Raw genomic sequence first — 19166 nt, forward strand, 5'->3', positions numbered from 1 at the left:
AACATAATAAAACAAAATAAAAAAGGGAACTGGGGGTGCTGGAGAGATGGCTAATTGGCTTAGAGCACTGGCTGCTCTTCCAAAAGACCTGAGTTCAATTCCCAGCAGCCACATGGTGGCTCACAACCGTCTGTAATGGAGTCTGATTCCCTCATTCTGGTGTGCATGAAAACAGAGCACTCACATACATTAAACAAATTCAGTCTGGTCTACATAGTGGGTTCCAGGATAGCCAGAGTTACATACATAAAGAAAGCACATATGGTGGTGCGCTCTCAGGATGCTGAAGCAGGAGGATTTCAAATTTAAAGCTACCCTGAGTTACATGGCAAGACCTTCTCTTTAAAAACCAAACCAAAACACAGACAAATTCACATTTGCCTCATTAAACCTTCCATGTCAATAACAAAAAACAAAATAAAAACCTTCCATGTAGTTCATTCAACTTGTGAGTAACAGCTGAGGCCAGAGCTACGTGACACTCTAGAAAACGCCCTTTCCTGGGGTCACAGTTATGATTTACAGAGCCCAAGCTGAAATCCAATAACCAGATTACTTTCTATTTGCTTCACTGATGCTCTGCAGTTGTGACAGGAGGGAGGTAAAAGCATTCCAAAGGTCTCCTCTGGAGCAGAGGCATGCTGGGGGAGGGGGTAACATGTCAGGATGCAGAGGGACAAATAACAGGGTTCAGTGGAGATTGTCAGAAGGGGGAAGCACTGTATCCAGAGTCACCAAGGGAACCTTGCAAAACAGCTGGGGATGTAGCTCAGAGAAATGGTTGCCTAGGATGCTCGGAGCCCTGTGCCTGGTTTCGGTGCTGCATAACTGTGGTGCTGCATGCCTGTCATCACAGCACTCAAGAGGTGAAGGCAGGAGGATCAGAAGTTCAAGGTTCTGCTCTGCTACATATAGAGAGTGTGAGGCTATGCTGGACTACCCATGAATGTGGCTATAAATAAATAACCTTCAAAACAAAAAACAAAGGACGAAAATGAAACAAAACTGAAAATGCAAAACTTAATAAATTTAGTGGGAGTAACACAAAGGAAATAAAATTAGTTATCAGTTACTTCCAAAAAATACTAAGAGAAGTGGTGGTCAAGGGGGAAAAATATTAAGGGAGTGAATTTTTCCACCAAAACATACTACATCTGTAACTGACAAAAGCTAAAAATAAAAGGATGAACCATGCTCCACATCCCAGTTCACACTGTGAGAAGATGTGCACACGGATCACAGAATCCAGAAATAAATATCTTCATTTAAAAACACACAAGGGCTGGAGAGATGGCTCAGAGGTCAAGTGTACTGACTGCTCCTCCAGAGGACCTGAGTTCAATTCCCAGTAACCACATGGTGGCTCACAACCATGCAGAATGTGATCTTGGTGCCCTCTTCTGGCCTGTGGGTGTACATGTAGACAGAGTACTGTATTTATAATAAATAAATAAATAAATAACACACAATAGCTAGGCCATGGTGGCACACGCCTTTAATCCCAGCACTCAGGAGGCAGAGGCAGGCAGATCTTCTGTGAGTTCGAGGCCAGCCTGGTCTACAAAGTGAGTCTAGGACAGCCAAGAATACACAGAAAGACCCTGTCTCAAAAAAACAAGAACAAATGAAACAAAAAAACAAAAACAACACACAACAGTAAGGCAGGGCATGGTAACTCGTGCCTTTAATCCTAGCACTGGGGAGAAGGAGGGGAGAAGCAGAGAGAATTCTGTGAGTTCAGGACAGCCAGGGCATGTAGAGAGACCATGTCGCAAAAGCAAAGCAAAGCAAAGCAAAGCAAACAAAACCAATAACAGTTGGAAGCTCTAATCTCGTCCAGAACCTGACCAATTAGGCAGGCAGCCAAGTTCCAAATCAGCACTTGAAAATGCCAGCACTGGGCTACAGTGATGACTCCTTGGTTAAAAGAGACTACTGCTCCCAGTGTCATGTCAGGCAACTCACAGGCAACTGAGCCAAGGGGACCCAAACCTCTGGCCACCTGTATTCACATTCACAACCCGCCACACACAGAGAGAGACATACAGAGACACATATACACAGACAGACAGACACACACACACACACACACGTACACACAGACACACAAATACACATGTATACACACACACACACACACACACACAACACATCTAGAAATTAGAATTTTACATATGGCCGGGCGTGATGCACGCCTTTAATCCTAGCACTCAGGAGGCAGAGGCAGGCAGACCACTGTGAGTTCAAGGCTAGCCTGGTCTACATAGTCCAGAACAGCCAAGGCTAACACAGGGAAACTCTGTCTCGAAAAATAAAATAAATGCCGGGCGTGGTGGCGCACGCCTTTAATCCCAGCACTTGGGAGGCAGAGGCAGGCGGATCGCTGTGAGTTCGAGGCCAGCCTGGTCTACAAAGTGAGTCTAGGATGGCCAAGGCTACACAGAGAAACCCTGTTTCGAAAAAACAAACAAAAAAAATAAATAAAAAAAGAAAAGAAAAGAAAATAATTTTACACATATGGGATCTGATCTGTAGATAATCTATAGTCTTTAAATTTTTTTCTTTAAAATAAAATGTGTGAACCCGTATGGTGGCACAGGCCAGTAATCCCAGCACTCAAGGAGGCAGAGGGAGGCAGGAAAATCTCTGTGAGTTCAAGGCCATCCTGGTTTACAAAGCCAGCGAGTTCAGGACAGGCAGGACTACAGGAGAAACCTTGTCTTGAAAAACTAAAAAAAAAAAAATTTCTCGAAAAACCTAAAAATAAATAAATAAAATAATAATAATAATAATTTAAAAAAATACGTAGAAAACAAGTGATTGGGTTTTAGAAAGTCAACACCATAAACCAGAAGACTTATTTTACAGATGAACGTTATAATAGGTACAACAAAAAAATAGCAGAGAGGATAAGTTTTCTTTGAGAAATGAAATAAAATATGGGAGTTGAGGATTTAGCTGAGTGGTAGAGCACTTGCCTAGCAAGTGCAAGGCCCTGAGTTCAGTGGGGTTGGGGTGGGAAGTAGGGGGCGGGGAGAGAATGCCAAGGGAAGCAGAAGTGGTTTCTGAGGCAGAATAGATAAATCACCACTGAAAATGCCATGGCAACCAAGCTTAGTGGAAACAGGGAATTTCCTAAGGCAGTATCAGAACACCACAAATCCCAGCCCCGTGGTGGTAAATATGGTCCACACAACTCAGTTTCCTAAGTAAAGCTGCGATACCACCTGGAAATCAGGTCCGAACCTTTCAAAGCCCTGGTGGTGAGGACCACAGTGATTTGAATAAAAATGCGCCCCCAAAGGCTCATAGGTTTAAATATTTGATCCCCACTTGGTAGAACTTTTGGGAAGGATTAGGAGGTGTGGCCTTGCTGTGAGTTTGAGGCCAGACTGGTCTACAGAGTCCAGAACAGCCAAGGCTACACAGAGAAACCTTGTCTCAAAAATAAATAAATAAATAAATAAATAAAATAAAAAGAATTTTACACATGTGGGACCTGATCTGTAGATAATCTATAGTCTTTAAATTTTTTTCTTTAAGAGGCTGGAGAGATGGCTCAGCGGTTAAGAGCACTGACTGTTCTTCTAGAGGTCATGAGTTCAATTCCCAGCAACTACATGGTGGCTCACAACCATCTATAACGAGATCTGGTGGCGTCCTCTGGCCTGCAGATGTACATGCAGGCAGAGCTCTGTATACATAATAAAAAACAATAAATCTTAAAAAAAAAATAAAAATAAAAAAAATTTTCTTTAAAATAAAATGTGTGAGCCACGTGTGTCACTGGGGCTTTGAGTTTTTTTTGTTTTTGATTTTGTTTTTAAGTTTTATTTATTTATTATTATGTATTCAGTGCTCTGCCTGCATGTACCCCTGCAGGCCAGAAGAGGGCATCAGATCACATTATAGATGGTTGTGAGCCACCATGTGGTTGCTGGGAATTGAACTCAGGACCTCTGGGAGAGCAGACAGTGCTCTTATCTGCTATGCCATCTCTCCAGCCCCTAATTTAGTGTTTCCCCCCCCCCCCCCCGCACAGACTGGGTTTCTCTGTAGCCTTGGCTGTCCTGGACTCACTTTGTAGACCAGGCTGGCCGCGAATATTTCTGTGTTTTTTAAAGAAATAAAATTTTCAAAAATTGTCACTACATTGAAGCACTTAAAAACATTTGCTCTTTGCTTTAATTAAACTAAAGAAGTAATTTGTAAAAAGGAAAAAAAAAAAGACTACGTCATACAAGTCATACAGGAACACAAACTAATGAATTTTTTAAAGATTTATTTGTTATTTATATGGTACTCTGCCCACACGTGTGCCTGCCCACCACAAAGGCACCAGATCTCATTACAGGTGGTTGTGAGCCACCATGTGGCTGCTGGGAATTGAACTCGGGACCTTCGGAAGAGCAGCCAGTGCTCTTAACCTCTGAGCCATCTCTCTAGCACCACACTAATGATTTTTTTGTGTATGTGTGTGTTTTGGTTTTTGAGACAGGGTTTCTCTGTGTAGCCCTGGCTGTCCTAGACTTACTTTGTAGACCAGGCTGGCCTCAAATTCAGAGGTCTGTTTGCCTCTGCCTTCTGAGTGCTGGGATTACAAGTGTGTGCTCCCTCAATACCTTTACAATAAAAGTCAAACTTTTGATACTAAAACCTCAGCCACTGAATATCCAAATTGTCCTTTTTCTTTTTTCTGTTTCAGATGTGTATGTTGGTGGTACATGTGCATATGCATAACCTGTGTTCTCATGTGTGGTTAAAATGCTACATTTTGCATTTCACTATCTTATCACAATTAAAGAGAGGCGTGGTGGTGCACGCCTTTAATCCCAGTACTCGGGAGGCAGAGGCAGGCGGGTCACTGTGAGTTCAAGGCCAGCCTGGTTTATAAAATGAGTCCAAGACAGCCAAGGATCCACAGAAAAACCCTGTCTTGAGAAAGAAAGAAAAAAAAATGTGGTTAAGGCTGTTGCCTAGTATGCATGTGGCCCTGGCTTCTAACCATAGCACCTGACAGCAGAAAATCAAAATAAACAAAGAAGAAGCTGGTTCACCTTATAATAAAAATGTGGACAGACATAGTAGTGCGTGCTTGTAACCTAGCACGCAGGAGGCTGAGGCACACATGTTGAGCTGCAGGTCAGCTTGGGCTATATGATCAAACTATCAAGGGGGGACGGTGGAGAGAAAGAGGGAAGAAAAAGAAAAACACTGCTAAAAAATAAAGAAATGCATGAATAGAAAAGAAACAAACAAACAAACAAACAAAAAAGAAATAAACTAAGCTGGGCAGTGATGCACAAGCCTTTAATCCCAGCACTTACACAGAAAAACCCTGCCTCGAAAAACTAAAAAAAAAAGAAGAAAAGAAACTTACCATTCAAGCCCAGAGTGACTCCCACCCCAGCCTCCCCTGTCTCTCCGGACTAGCCCTGTGTACCTCGAGCTCCTAGATCCCACGTCTGCACACCTCACGTGGAAGGTGACCACTCAATCTTCTGAGTCTTATGTCCTCTTAGTTTGGCTGCAGGTGTCTAGATAGTGCCTCTATTTTAATCTGCTGTTATGTAATAGGCTACAGAGGCAAAAGTCAAAGTTCACAGGAATTAGGGACCTTAGTAATAAACATTAATGTCAGAAACGTTTATTATCTAAAAGATCACACAAAAGTTGGCGGGAAGGGGGAAGGCCGACTGTTTTACATGAAACCTGGGTTAAGGGCAGAGCTGCCTAAAGAAATGGTGACTGGAGCGAACTGCAGGGACACTGGGAGTGGAGATGGCAGCCCAGGTCTGCGCAGCAACACCCACCCGCAGCAACCTACAGGGCTGCTGCTGTGCTCGCACCCTCTCAGGCCAGAGGAGGCATGGGCTCACTCTTTAGACATGTTCTTGATGGTCTTGTGCTCCTTCATGGCTTTCTCCCACTCACTGCCATTGAACTCCTCAGTGACCACACTCCGCACAGTGCCTTCATCGAGGCAGTGGGGGGCAATTCCTAGGGGCAAGTGAAGAGAGAAAGGGGTTCCAACTGTGGGTAAGACCAGAGAGGGTGTCAAGCCCCCACCTGAAAGCACCACTATCCTACACGTGAGCTCTGAGTTCTGAGTGGCAGCCTACGAGGCTGACGTGTGACCTGTTGATGTGCTAAGACTGGTGTACTACTTGGCTTGGCCTACACCTTCAGCCTTCTGGATTATGGTGCTCACCTGCCACACGAAGATCAAATGCCCTGAATGAGAGGCAGCCTTCAAAATCATGCTGAGGCCTGGGGACACAGCTCAGTGGCACACCACTGGCCTAGTATGCACAAGGCCCTGCATTCAGTCCCCAATATAAAGAAGGGCGAGGCACTGAATGCACAAAGTATTAGGAAGGCTCAGGCCTGGCATAATCTCTTGAGTGGCAGCCTGAAATTTTCTCAGGCTTTCCCTGAGTTTAAATAAAGAATTAAATACTTCCCCATTTATACCGGACTTTAAGACTCTTAAAACCTTTTCCTGATCAGGCATGGTAGCACGTGCCTTAATCTCAGCACTTAGGAGCAGAAGCGGGAGGGCCCTGACAGGAGGCTAGCCTGGTCTACACAGTAAAAGTCTTAAAAACAAACACAAAACAACCCAACAAATGAACAAAAACAAAACCCCTCTCTTCTTTCAAGGTAGCCAGGACCAGCAGCTGCTGCTGAAGACTGGCAGGGTGCTGTGCCTTGTCCTCTCTGCGCTAGAGGACAGGCATAACCACAGTCATGCTACACCCATGCTCCAGGCAGAGCTACTACACAGGCGCATGTCAGCCTTGTTTCGCTCTAAGGACTGGTTGTATCCATCCCACCTCCAGATCAAGCAGGGCCTGAAAAGGCTCCTCTTGCTTCTCTTTAAATATAGACATATTTATTTTCTGTGTATGGGTGTTTTGCCTGCATATAGTCTGCGTACCATGTACATGTGTACATGCGTGCCTGTGCCTGTAGAGAAGAGCAGGCACTGAGCTTCTGAGATTACAGACCTTTACTGCTGGAAACCAAACCCAGATCCTCTGCAAGATCAGCCAGGAGCCATCTTAACCACTGAGCTGACTCTCCAGCTCCCCATTTCTGTGTTTTTGAGACAGGGTCTCTAGCCCAGGCTAACCACAAAGAAGCTACATAGCTGAAGATGACCTTGAACTTCTGATCCTCCTGCCTTCACCTCTCAAGTTATGGCATTACAAACGTGCATCGTAGCTGGTGTTCTTCTTTTTGTTTTTTGTTTTGTTTTGTTTTTAGATAGGGTCCCACTAGTAGCCCTGGCTGTCCTGGAACTCACTCTCAAAGAGATCCACCTGCCTCTGCCTCCCGAGTGCTGGGATGAAAGGTGTGCACCACCACGCCCACACCTGGCTCTTCTTTTTAAGTGTGGTGTTGTTTACTGCAGCCCACACATGAAATTGAGTGTACAGTCCGTGCAGTAGCACAGTCATTAGACGGGGTGTTTTGTTGTTTTCCAGGCAGGGTTTCTCTGTGTAGCTCTAACTGTACTGGAACTGGCTATGTAGACCAGGCCGGCCTCAAAACTCAAAAGATCTGCCTGCCTCTGCCTCCTAAGGGCTGAGATTAAAGGCACATACCACCACCTGGCTTTTTGTTTGTTTGTTTGTTTTTCCAGACAGGGTTTCTCTGTGTAGCCTTGGCCATCCTGGACTCACTTTGTAGACCAGGCTGGCCTCGAACTCACAGCGATCCGCCTGCCTCTGCCTCCCGAGTGCTGGGATTAAAGGCGTGCACCACCACGCCCGGCTTCACCACCTGGCTTTTTTTTTCTATCAAACTAAATTAATTTTATCTATCCATTTAGGGACAGGGTGGGGACCATGCATACCTGGCAAATGCCCACTGTGCCACTGAGCTATAGCTATAGCCCTTAATTTTGTTTTCAAATAACATCAGCAGCTGCCATCATTGTGTCCTCTTCCCTCCTTTACAGTGTCATGACTCCAGGGGTCTCCCCTGAACCCACAGGCCCATTTCCCATCCATCTTTTTAAAAAATTGTTTTATTTTATGTGTATAGGTGTTTAGCGGGCACATATGTTTGTGCACCACATGCATACAGTGCCCACAGAGGCAAGAGCAGGGTGTCAGATCCCTAAGACTGGAGTTAAAGATAGAGATTGAGAATCGAACCCTGGTTCTCTGGAAGAGCAGCTAGTGCTCTTAACCCACTGAGCCTCTTTCCAGCCCTATCCCACCTGTCTTCTCTCTACCTGGTAGGTCTCCCCACAGCCCTACAGTACCAGTGATAAGAACCACCTGTAGATGGACACTTGACTAGAGCCCACCAGAGGAATCCTGTTCTTCGAACACCTGGCCAACCAGCACTTGATACGTAAGCACCCCAGCCTCCCCAGGGTCCCAAGGTTTCAGATGCTCCCTTCACTCACCAAAGCCTCCAGGATTGGAGCGTGGAGTATAGAAGCTCTGGACCCCACATCGCTTACAGAAGGTGTGCTGGGCTTTGTGCGTGTTGAATGTGTATGTGGTTATGCTCTCAGCGCCCTGGAGAACAGAGACAAGCAGACAGAAAGAGATAGTGTGATGCTATTAAGAGCCAGCCTTTTGAAAAGATTAGTCAGGGTGGCCTTTTGGAGTGTTTTCTGGGTTATTGGGACAGCTCCCATTTCCCAGAAAAGACTAAGAGCTGCTTGAAGACAGGGAACCATCTCTATTCCCCAGATACACTTCACTCTGGAGCCTGACAGTGCATGGGTGGCTTATGCCAACTGCAGACTGGATGAACCCATCCTCAAGCCTGCACTGATGTACACTCAAACAGAATGTTTTTAAAAATAATTTATTTATTTTTACTTTATATGTATTGGTATTTTGCCTGCATGCGTTGCTTGTGTGTGAGTGTCATATCTTGGAGTTACAGACAGTTGTGAGCTGCCATATGGTTGCTGGAAATTGAACCTGGGTCTTTTGGAAGAGCAGTCAATGCTCTTAACCACTGAGCCATCTCTCCAGGCCCAGAATGTTTTTTAAAATAATTTATTAAACTTTATTTTATAGGCATTGGTGTCAGATCCCTTGGAACTGGAATTACATACAGACAGTTGTGAGCAGGCATGTGGGAGCCGGGAATTGAACTCAAGTCCTTTGGAAGAGCAGATAATGCTCTTAACCACTGAGCCATCTCTCCAGCTTCCCAGACAGAATGGTTTTAAGAGTCAAAGAGTACAGGTGGCACCTGAGGGAGTGCCTTTCCATGTCTCCAAAAAGCACTGCTTAAGATCTTAAGGGTACTACCAACTATAATTGAATTATTTATAAAGGACAAACTAGGAAAAAACTCTTTTGCCACATATCATAATCAAAGGGTTAGTTTCCTTTTTCTTTCTTTTTTTTTTTTTTAATTTGGGAGAGGCCAGACCATTGTAGGTGGTGCCACCTTGGGCTAGTGGTCCTGTTTTGTTTTTTTTATATATATATAATTTATTTACTCTGATATGCATTGGTGTTTCTGCCTGCATTCATGTTTGTGTGAGGGTATCTCTGGGAGTAGAATTGCAGACAGATGTGAGCCGCCATATGGGTGCTGGAAGTTGAACCTGGCTCCTGTGGAAGAGCAGCCAGTGCTTCCAACCACTGAGCCATCTCTACATCCTTAACAAACAATATGAATGAAAAAATTGGGCAAAGTATGTGAACAGACAGTCGAGAGAATGAAAAGAACATATAAAACAATGCTTTTGCCTTGATGACCTATAAAATATTTCTCATTACTTGGTGAAAAAGATTAAAAACAAAAAACAAAAACCACCCCACAAATGTGAGGCTGGAGACGGCTCAGTAGTGAGAGCATATATGGCTTTTGCAGAGGATCTGAGAGTTCTGTTCCCAGCACCAACTTCAGGCAGTTCACAACTACCTGTAACTCCTGTTCCACAACCAGCCTGTGCCTCTAGCAGTGTCACACTGATGGCGACTAAAGAGACAGCTCAAGTTTGGGAGCGCCGGCTGCTCTTCCAGAGGACCCAGCACCCACATGGCAGCTCATGGCTGTCTGTGGCTCTAGTTCCAGGGGATCCGCCCTCACACAGGCACACATGAAGGCAGAACACCAATGCACATTAAATGCCTGTCATCTCCAGAAGCAGTAGAAGGAGAATCAGCCTGGCTGTCTCAAAACAACAAACATCAGCAACTCAAGAATTAAAGGAATAGGGACTAGAGAGATGGCTCAACAGGTAAAGGTGCTTTCCACAGGAGCAATGACTCGAGCCTCACCCCTAGACACCCTGGACAGGTCGAAGGAGAAAGCCAGTTCCACAAAGCTGTCCTTTGGCCTCCACACGTGTGTAGTGACAATTCTGCAATTTTGGTTTCTTTAAAAAACACAGAACTAAGCCAGGCGCCTTTAATCCCAGCACTCAGGAGGAAGAGGCAGGTGGATTGCTGTGAGTTCAAGGCCAACCTGGTCTACAAAGTGAGTCCAGGACAGCCAAGGCCACACAGGGAAACCCTGTCTTGAAAAACCAAAAAACCACACAAACACACACACACAAAAGAACAAAAACAAAAACAAAACAAACCATAAAATTAGGGGCTGGAGAGATGGCTCAGAGGTTAAGAGCACTGGCTGTTTTTTCAAAAATCCTGAGTTCAATTCCCAGCAACCACATGGTGGCTCACAACCATCTATAATGAAATCCGGTACCCTGTTCTGGCATGCAGTTATTACATACAAGCAGAACACTGTATACATAATAAATAAATAAATCTTTTAAATTAAAACAAAAAAACAAAAACCAGAACTAGGGCTTGTAGAGATGGCTCAGAGGTTAAGAGAACAGTCTGTTCTTTCAAAGGTCCTGAGTTCAATTTCCAGCAGCTACATAGTGGCTCAAACCATCTTTAAGGAGATCTGGTGCCCTCTTCTGGCATGCAGGTGTTCATGCAGGTAGAACACTGTATACATAATAAACAAATCTTTAAAAAAACAAACAAAACACCCCCACAGAACTACTATGAGAATATGTTTGCATGAAGCAGGGATGGTGCACCTCTTTAATACAAGCACTTGGGAGGCAGAGGCAGGCAGAGCTTTGTGAGTTCAAGGCCCTCATGGCATACAAACCAAGTCCAGCCTTGAATGCACGCCTGTGATCCCAGCACTCAGGAGGCACCAGCAGCCAGTTCGCTGTAAGTTCAAGGCCAGCCTGGTCTACAAAGTGAGTCTAGGACAGCTAAGGCTACACAGAGAAACCCTGTCTCGGAAAAAAAAAAAAAAAAAAAAAAAAAACCACCAAAAACCAAAAACCAAAACCAAACGTTTTATGTTTTCATTTTAATTCCAGGCATGGAGATGTAGGGACACCTTGCAGCAGCTTGACTATGATCTGCCTCGTGCTCTGCCGGGTGTGTGATTTACCAGCTGCAGACAGTTTCTGCGATTGTGTGATGTTTGGGATTCTGGGGACTTTTCAGAGGGTATATAAATGCTAGGGCCCTAAAAGGTGGTGGTGGATTGTTGGTTGTAGTTTACTAAGTCATCATGTGCAAAAAAGAAACAACAACAGGCCGGGCGTGGTGGCGCACACCTTTAATACCAGCACTTGGGAGGCAGAAGCAGGCGGATCGCTGTGAGTTCGAGGCCAGCCTGGTCTACAAAGCGAGTGCAGACAGCCAAGGCTACAGTAAGAGACCCTGTCTTGAAAACCCAATGAAACAAACAGCAGAAGAAATTAGATACCCTGATGATGAAGATCAAACTTGCCCCATGGAACTCAATGCCCCTAATCAGCAGGAAGTCGCTTAAAAAAAAAAAAGATTTATTTATTGAATATGTATACATCGTTCTTGCCTGCATGTGCACCTGCACACCAGAAAAGGGCACCAGATCTCATTATAGATGGTAGTGAGCCACCATGTGGTTGCTGGGAATTGAACTCAGGACCTTCGGAAGAGCAGCCAGTGCTCTTAACCTCTGAGCCATCTCTCCAGCCCAGCAGGAAGCAGCTTAATGATAACATGGCTCCCTCTCTGATTTTACTCCGGGATCTTTTTCCTTTTCCTCTCTTTGTTTTGTTTTGTTTTTTGTTTTTTTCCTCACCTATTGTTAGGGGGTTGAAAGGAAAGAAAAGGAGTGGAGAAGGGTGAAAGAGAGAACCCACAAAGTAGGAAGAGTATGGCTACACATGTGTGCTGTGCCGTGTGCCCGCCCCACTAATACATAGAAAATTTTAATTAAAAAATTTAAAGGAAGCCCAGTGGTGGTAGTGCAAGCCTTTAATCCCAGCAAGGGCAGGCAGATCTCTGTTGAGTTTGAGGCCAGCCTGGTCTACATAGCGAGTTCTAGGATAGCCAGGGTTACACAGAGAAACCCTGTCTCAGAAAAAAAGACCAACTAAGTTAAAGTACACCTATGGGCTAGGGACAGTGGTGCATAATCAAGGCCCTGAGTTCAACCCCCCAATACCTAAAAAAAACAAAAACAAAAACATGAAACTTGAGGCTAGCCTAAAGTATACACTAAGACATCTAGGGAAAAAAAGATTTCAATGCCCTTAAAATGTCCTATTAATCTCCCTACCCCTCATATTGTACAGAGAGCAGGCTAAAAAGACAGGGTAAGGGCTCAGTGGTTCTACCTCCCTGAACCTGCTCTTAAGTACTGACCTTCAGGAGTTTGAATCGAGAAGCTGGAACAATGAAGTGTCTATTCTGCTTCTTCTTGCAGATGCTGCAGCTACAGAAAGAGCAAAGGACAGTCTGTGAGTCGCCGTCTGCACGGTCCACATGCCCAATCAGCCCAGCCCAACGCCTGCAGAACCAGTGACCTCAAGTGGGACACCCAGTTCTCAGCACCATCCAGGGAAGGGGACTTAGGCAGCTGGTCAGGCCACCTGGAGCCTCTGCTCTTCGTGGCAGTAAAGCCTTCTGGTGACAGAGCCAGCAGGGAAGGCCACACAGCTTTCAGCAACCCTGGGCCTCACTTCTGTCCTCGCCCCCTTCCCGGCCCTGAAGAGAAACACTCAGAAAACGAAGTACAGACACTGCTATACTCTCGTGTCTCTTTAGGTGGGCACACCAGGACCAAGGAAGGAACCTTAGGTTTCTTCTAGCTCCGCATAAGAAAACCAAACTCCAAGCCTTTTATTCAGAAATAGAAAACTAGAAATTGAGTCAAATTTTGTTCTTTTCTTTTTTTCTTTTCTTTTCTTGAGACAGGGTTTCTCTCTGTATCCTTGGCCTCGAACTCACAGTGATCAACCAGCCTCTGCCTCCCAAGTACTGGGATTAGAGGTGTGCGCCACCACACCCAGCTTTTTGTCTGCTTTTATTTCTCCACCCTAGGGATAGTGAACATGGGTGTCACGCATACTAAGTAGGCACTCTACTACTAAAGTACGCCTCAAGCCCTTCAATCTACCTTTTTGTTTTTGTTGTTACTGTTTTCAACACAGGGTTTCTCTGTGTAGCCTTGGCTGTCCTGGACTCACTTTGTAGTCCAGGCTGGCCTCAAACTCACAGAGATCCACCTGCCTCTGCCTCCCTGAGTGCTGGGATTACAGGAGTATACCGCCACTGCTTGGCTCAATCCACCTTTTAAAATAAACTTAACTAAGGGGCGAAAGATGGCTCAGCAGTTAAGAGCACTGACTGTTCTTCCACAGGACCCTGGTTTGATTCCCAGTATCCACCTGGTAGTTCACAGTTCCAGGGTATCAACCATCCATCTTGTTCTGAACTGGGTTTCCTGGTGCACAGACATACATGGATGTGCAAAACATCCACATGCATAAAATAAATGCATTTAAACTTTTAATTTTTTATTTTGTTCTTTGAGATAAAGGGGTCATATTAAAATTTTAATGTTATTTTTTTGAGACAGGGTCTCACATCTCCCCAGGCTGGCTTGATACTTGTTGTAGAGTTGAAGTGGCCTTGAACTTCTTTGTTTTGAGAGAAGAGTCTCATGGACACAAGCTGGCCACAAATACTATGCAGCTGAGGACAGCTTCGAACTTCTGATTGTCCTATCTCTTTTTTGTTTGTTTGTTTGTTTGTTTGTTTTTTGGTTTTTTCGAGACAGGGTTTCTCTGTGTAGCCTTGGCCATCCTGGACTCACTTTGTAGACCAGGATGGCCTCGAACTCACAGAGATCCACCTGCCTCTGCCTCCCGAGTGCTGGGATTAAAGGCGTGCGCCACCATGCCCGGCTCTGTGAATGTCTTTTTTTTTTTTTTTTTGGTGTGATTGTCCTATCTCTACCTCCCCTGGGATTACAGGCATGTAACCATGCCTAGTTTATGTAGTAGTGGGGGGGGGGGGTCAAATCCAGGGCTTTGTACATGAGAGGCAAACACTCTCTCTAGCCGTAATTCACACTTTAAAACATTCTGACTTAGTATATAGGACTCTCCAAGAAATTATGTCATGATGCTTCTTTCCAAATCTGGACTCTATTAGTGGCCTAGGCAGTTCTCCACTTGAGGAAATCCACAGTATTTATTAGTCATATAAAATTCAGGTGCCATTAGTGGTAAAAAAGAATGGACCCTCTTGAGTAATTAAGTACATGCCAGCAGCCAGTCCAGAAGGCAAAGCCTGTCACTCCTGTTCAATTACAACACCAGGGAAGGGGCTAGGACGCAGGCCTTCCACTGCTCTGGGTGGTACCACAGGCCTCATGCCAAGAACAGAGCTTCCAGGTGTAAACGCTCTCCACCCGATTGTTCTCATTTGGCTTCCCAAGGTGGCCAGCCTGATCCGCCACCTCCTCTAACGACCCCTAGGTCAGCGGCATCAGTCGCAGGCGTGAGGCTATGAGCCACAGCCCTGGAAGTTCCGTTTCCCGTCTCCTCAGCTGTGCTGTGTAACTCTGGGGCACAGACACAGGCTCTGAATCATACAAACTGCAGGTGTCACTCAGACTAACTCAGAATGTTCAGCCTTCCCCCATCATAAAGAAATTATCAGACTAGTGAGATGGCTTGGCAGGTAAAGGTGCCTGCCACCAGCCAAATGACCAGGGGACCTTAGACCAAGGACAAAACAGACTCCCTCTGACAAGTTGTCCTCTGACCTACAGACACACACACACACACACACACACTAAAAATTTTAACTTTATTTTGTTCTTTGAGCCAGGAAGGGTCATGTTGAAATTCTTTATAGGACAACCAGATGCAGTTCATAAAAGAGGTTCAATATTTTCACTGTGAACTGTCTTGAATTTTATAAGACTGCAAAATAAAACATATAATAAAAAAATTTTTTTTTAATTATCACTGAGAATTCCAAGTCATACACAAGGCAAAGAACAGAAGAATGAGCCTTTATGTCCCCAGTACCTGATGTAACAGTTATCAGCTCATGGTTCAACACTGTTTCATCTATTCCCGACTCCCCAGACTGGTCTGAAACAGCCTTTCTGCTCTTCGAGTCCTCTAAGGCAATCAGGGAAGATAATATACTCACTTGCAGTCAAAGATGTGTAAGTCTGCTGATGCCCAAACTTCAAAGCGAACCGCTCCACAGTGGCAGCCTCCTGTGTGCTTCACCAGGCCCTGGTACTCACTAAATGAAATGGAAACCAGAGCATAAGAATTTCTAACAGGCAGCCAGGACTTTATGGCGTGGCTCCTTCACGCCGTCTTTTTGTACTTAAAAGAAAGCCAGGTTGGGACAAAAGTCTCTTTTTATAGGACAACTGGGTGTATTTAATAAAAGAGGTTCAGTATTTTCAGTGTCTATAACATACACTTTCTTTGCACAAAAGTTAGTTTAGTAGACATAAAAGCAAATATAATCAAGCATGCTTATCTTTTCATGCTAATAGTTCTGGTATTTTTTTTTTTCTAGGTCATTATCAGTTTGTTTCAAGAGAAAATATTGTCTCAAATTTTTGCTTTGTGTTTCTAAAGACCGGAGCTTTTTTTAAAAATTCTTTTTGACAGGGTGTCCTGCAGCTTAAGCTGCCCTCCAATTAACTATGTGGACAAGGATGACCTTGAACTTCTAGATCTTCCAACCTCCACCTTTCAAGCTCTGGATTTACAGACATGGACCACCTTCTCCCTGGCTTGCTCCTGTTTCCCCTTGTTTTTCTCTCTCTCTCTTCTGAGAAAGGATCTTTGTAGCCCAGCCTGGCCTTGAAATCGCTGTACTCCTCTGACTGAATGCTAGGATTACAGGCCTGTCCTATGGATCTTTACGTAGTATCACTGAGACGGTCCAGTAGCTAGTACACAACAGATATTCAAGGAATGTTGTTTTTAAAAGTTTGGTTTTGTTTTGTTTTTCGAGACAGGGTTTCTCTGTATAGCCTTGACTGTCCTGGACTCACTTTGTAGATCAGGCTGGCCTGAACTCACAAAGATCCACCTGCCTCTGCCTCTGCCTCTGCCTCTGCCTCCCCAGTGCTGAGATTAAAGCATGTGCCACCACTGCCCAGCTTATTTTTTTAAATTTTAACTGATCTTTGTTTTAATTTTCAATTTATAGCCCAAGGATAAAATTTTAAAAATGAAACACATATAAAACTAAATAAATAGTCCGTTTCTGTGAGGATGCACCCAAACCAGGAGAACTACTTCTGGAACAAAGAGAAAAGAACATCTTGTTGTTTTTAAAAAGCAGTTCAGATTGCTAAGCAATTGTTAGCTTGGTATAGCAGCTGTACGACTAGGGGACTCGGTATTTCCCCGTAGCACAATAGTTAAAGGAGGAACGGGTTCACATCTCACTTAACAAAGAGGAGGCAACTGGCCAGTGTAGTTATCAGCTTTTTCCCCAGTAACAGACCTCGGAAATGCTCCTCAGGCCATCTAAGAAGTGGAAGCACTTTGGAAGCACGGACGGACCCGGGACCTCGGATGAGAGTACAAAGCCTTAGCTTCGCATTTCCCCAGCAAGTCCGCCCGGGACATCGCTTTGCCCGCGCTTCCCTCCGGGATCAATAACCTGCACCCCGCACCCTCCAGGGAACGGCCCGGGAACAAACGGCCTTGGCTCCCCAGGCCGCTAAATTCCCCACTTCGACCTTTCCTCCCGCCCACCCTCCGAAAGCACGTGCAAACACCGGTAAAACGGTCTTGGTAGCAGGGAAGCGGTGGAGTATCTGCCTCTTTCACCCAGAGAGGCCCTCCCGCGCACGCAGCCGGACACCATCCCGAGCAGCACGCCAGGGCTGCGGGAGCCTGGCCCCGGCTCCGCAACCAGCCTCGGGTCCTGCCGCCCGTGCCCACCTCGCCGGTGCCGGCCCCCGCCACACTCACAAAGTGTCCAGCAGCAGCTTGGCGGCGCCCTCGAAGCTGAGCCTCTGCCGCTTCTGGAACGTCTCCCAGCGCTCCCGCTGCTCGCCCAGGTCCAGCGCCGACCCCGAGGCGGCGGGGGTGTCCGCCGGCGGCGGCTCCTCGGCCGCCGCCTCCTGGGCCCGCAGCGGCGGCTTGGGACGCGGCTTTGTGGAGGGCTGCGGACCGGCTGCCCCGCCCCCGCCCCGGGCCCGAGCCCTGCTCCCCTGGCGTCGTGTCGGGCTTTCGCGGTCGGTCAGGGCCCCGGAGGCTCCGGAGCGCCGCTGCTCCCTCGGCTCGGTGGCCACGGCACTCCGAGTCCGCCGCATGCCTCCTTCATCGGGCGCACAGGCCTCCCAGCTCTACGCGCCCCTGCTGGCCGAGGCGTGTCCCCGCCTCCGACAACCTGAAGGCCGGGGGTGGGGGTATGCGCGGCACTCCAGAAGACGCGAGCTCGGGACCTGGCGGCGGCGGGCAGCCCATGTGCGGTGCGTCAGGTCTGACAGCACTGCGCCTCCACCTGCGCTTGCAGGTAGCCGTGCGGGTTTGATCAGCGAAGGCGCTTCCGGCCTCCACAGGGTCGAGACCGGGGGCCTGGGTCAGGCCTCACTTCATAGCCACGCCAGAGCCGACAAGCTTGAGTGACTTAGTGGTCTCCAAGATACACGACCAACCTTGCAGACGCCACCATCACCTAATAAGAAATAAGGGGTGTAAATAGTCGGGCACCTGCTACTTGAGGCATAAATGACAGTTGGGATCAGTTTGATCAATGGTCAACAGGTTTTTTTGTTTGTTTTTGCAGAACTGGGAATAGGATAGAGCTTTGTGCAAGGACTCTACCACTGAGCCACATTCCGCAGCCTGATTTTGTTCTCAATTTTAAGTAAATCAATGAATCCAGGATTGCATTCCATTCATATGCTTTTGCAGAATATGGTACTGGAGTTTAAAGACAAAAAATCATAAGAACCACTCACTGGGGCATCCCAGATAGTCTCTGGACTCTTAGTTGTTCTCAGATTGTCCTGCATTTTTCCTTTTCAAACTTATTCTTATTTCTATTTTTGTTAATTTGTAAGTTTGTTAGCATATAGAACCCATTTATTTTTGTAATAATGAAAATACTGCCGGGCGTGGTGGCGCATGCCTTTAATCCCAGCACTTGGGAGGCAAAGGCAGGTGGATCGCTGTGAGTTCGAGGCCAACCTGGACTACAGAGCAAGTCCAGGACAGCCAAGGCTACACAGAGAAACCCTGTCTCAAAAAACCAAAAAAAAGAAAATACTGATTATGGCCTGGCGTAGTGGCGCACGCCTTTAATCCCAGCACTCAGGAGGCAGAGAGGCAGGTGGATCGCTGTGAGTTCGAGGCCGGCCTGGTCTACAAAGCAAGTCCAGGACAGCCAAAGCTAACACAGATAGACCCTGTCTCGGAAAAAAAAAAACTAATTATGGGTTTTCCCAAGCATCGTTTTATTAGTTTGTAAATCTCCACTAAGTTTAACACAAAGTTCTCAGTACCTAAAACCTCCTAGATACATGTTTTGCTGTTTCCTTTGAGTTGCAGCTTACATAAAACAAAGTGCCCATATCTTTCCTTTTTTTAAAAATAATTTTATTAATTTATTCATATTATATCTCAATTGTTAGCCCATCCCTTGTATCCTCCCATTCCTCCCTCCCCCCTGCTTCTCCTCTACTCTCCTCCCCTATGACTGTGACTGAGGGGGCCTCCTCCCCTGTCTATGCTCATAGGGTATCAAGTCTCTTCTTGGTGACCTGCTGTCCTTCCTGAGTGCCTCTTTTTTTTTTTTTTTTTTTTTTTTTTTTTTTAAGATTTATGTTTATAGTGTTCTGTCTCTATGTGATCCTGCATGCCAGAAGAC

General features: G+C 45.9%; 1 protein-coding gene across 1 annotated transcript; it reads right to left on the minus strand.

The window, feature by feature from the left end:
- Positions 1–5846: 5846 nt before the first annotated feature.
- On the minus strand, positions 5847–17665 carry Cenpv (centromere protein V). The gene is made up of 5 exons (XM_051168406.1): positions 17264–17665; positions 15465–15563; positions 12660–12729; positions 8423–8537; positions 5847–6000 (listed from the first exon to the last, which is right to left on the minus strand). Exons 1-5 carry the CDS (start codon positions 17605–17607, stop codon positions 5876–5878), a joined length of 753 nt encoding a protein of 250 aa, XP_051024363.1. The 5' UTR covers positions 17608–17665; the 3' UTR covers positions 5847–5875.
- Positions 17666–19166: the final 1501 nt, after the last annotated feature.

Source organism: Acomys russatus, chromosome 25 (genome assembly GCF_903995435.1).
Source record: "Acomys russatus chromosome 25, mAcoRus1.1, whole genome shotgun sequence".
Lineage (NCBI taxonomy): Eukaryota > Metazoa > Chordata > Mammalia > Rodentia > Muridae > Acomys > Acomys russatus.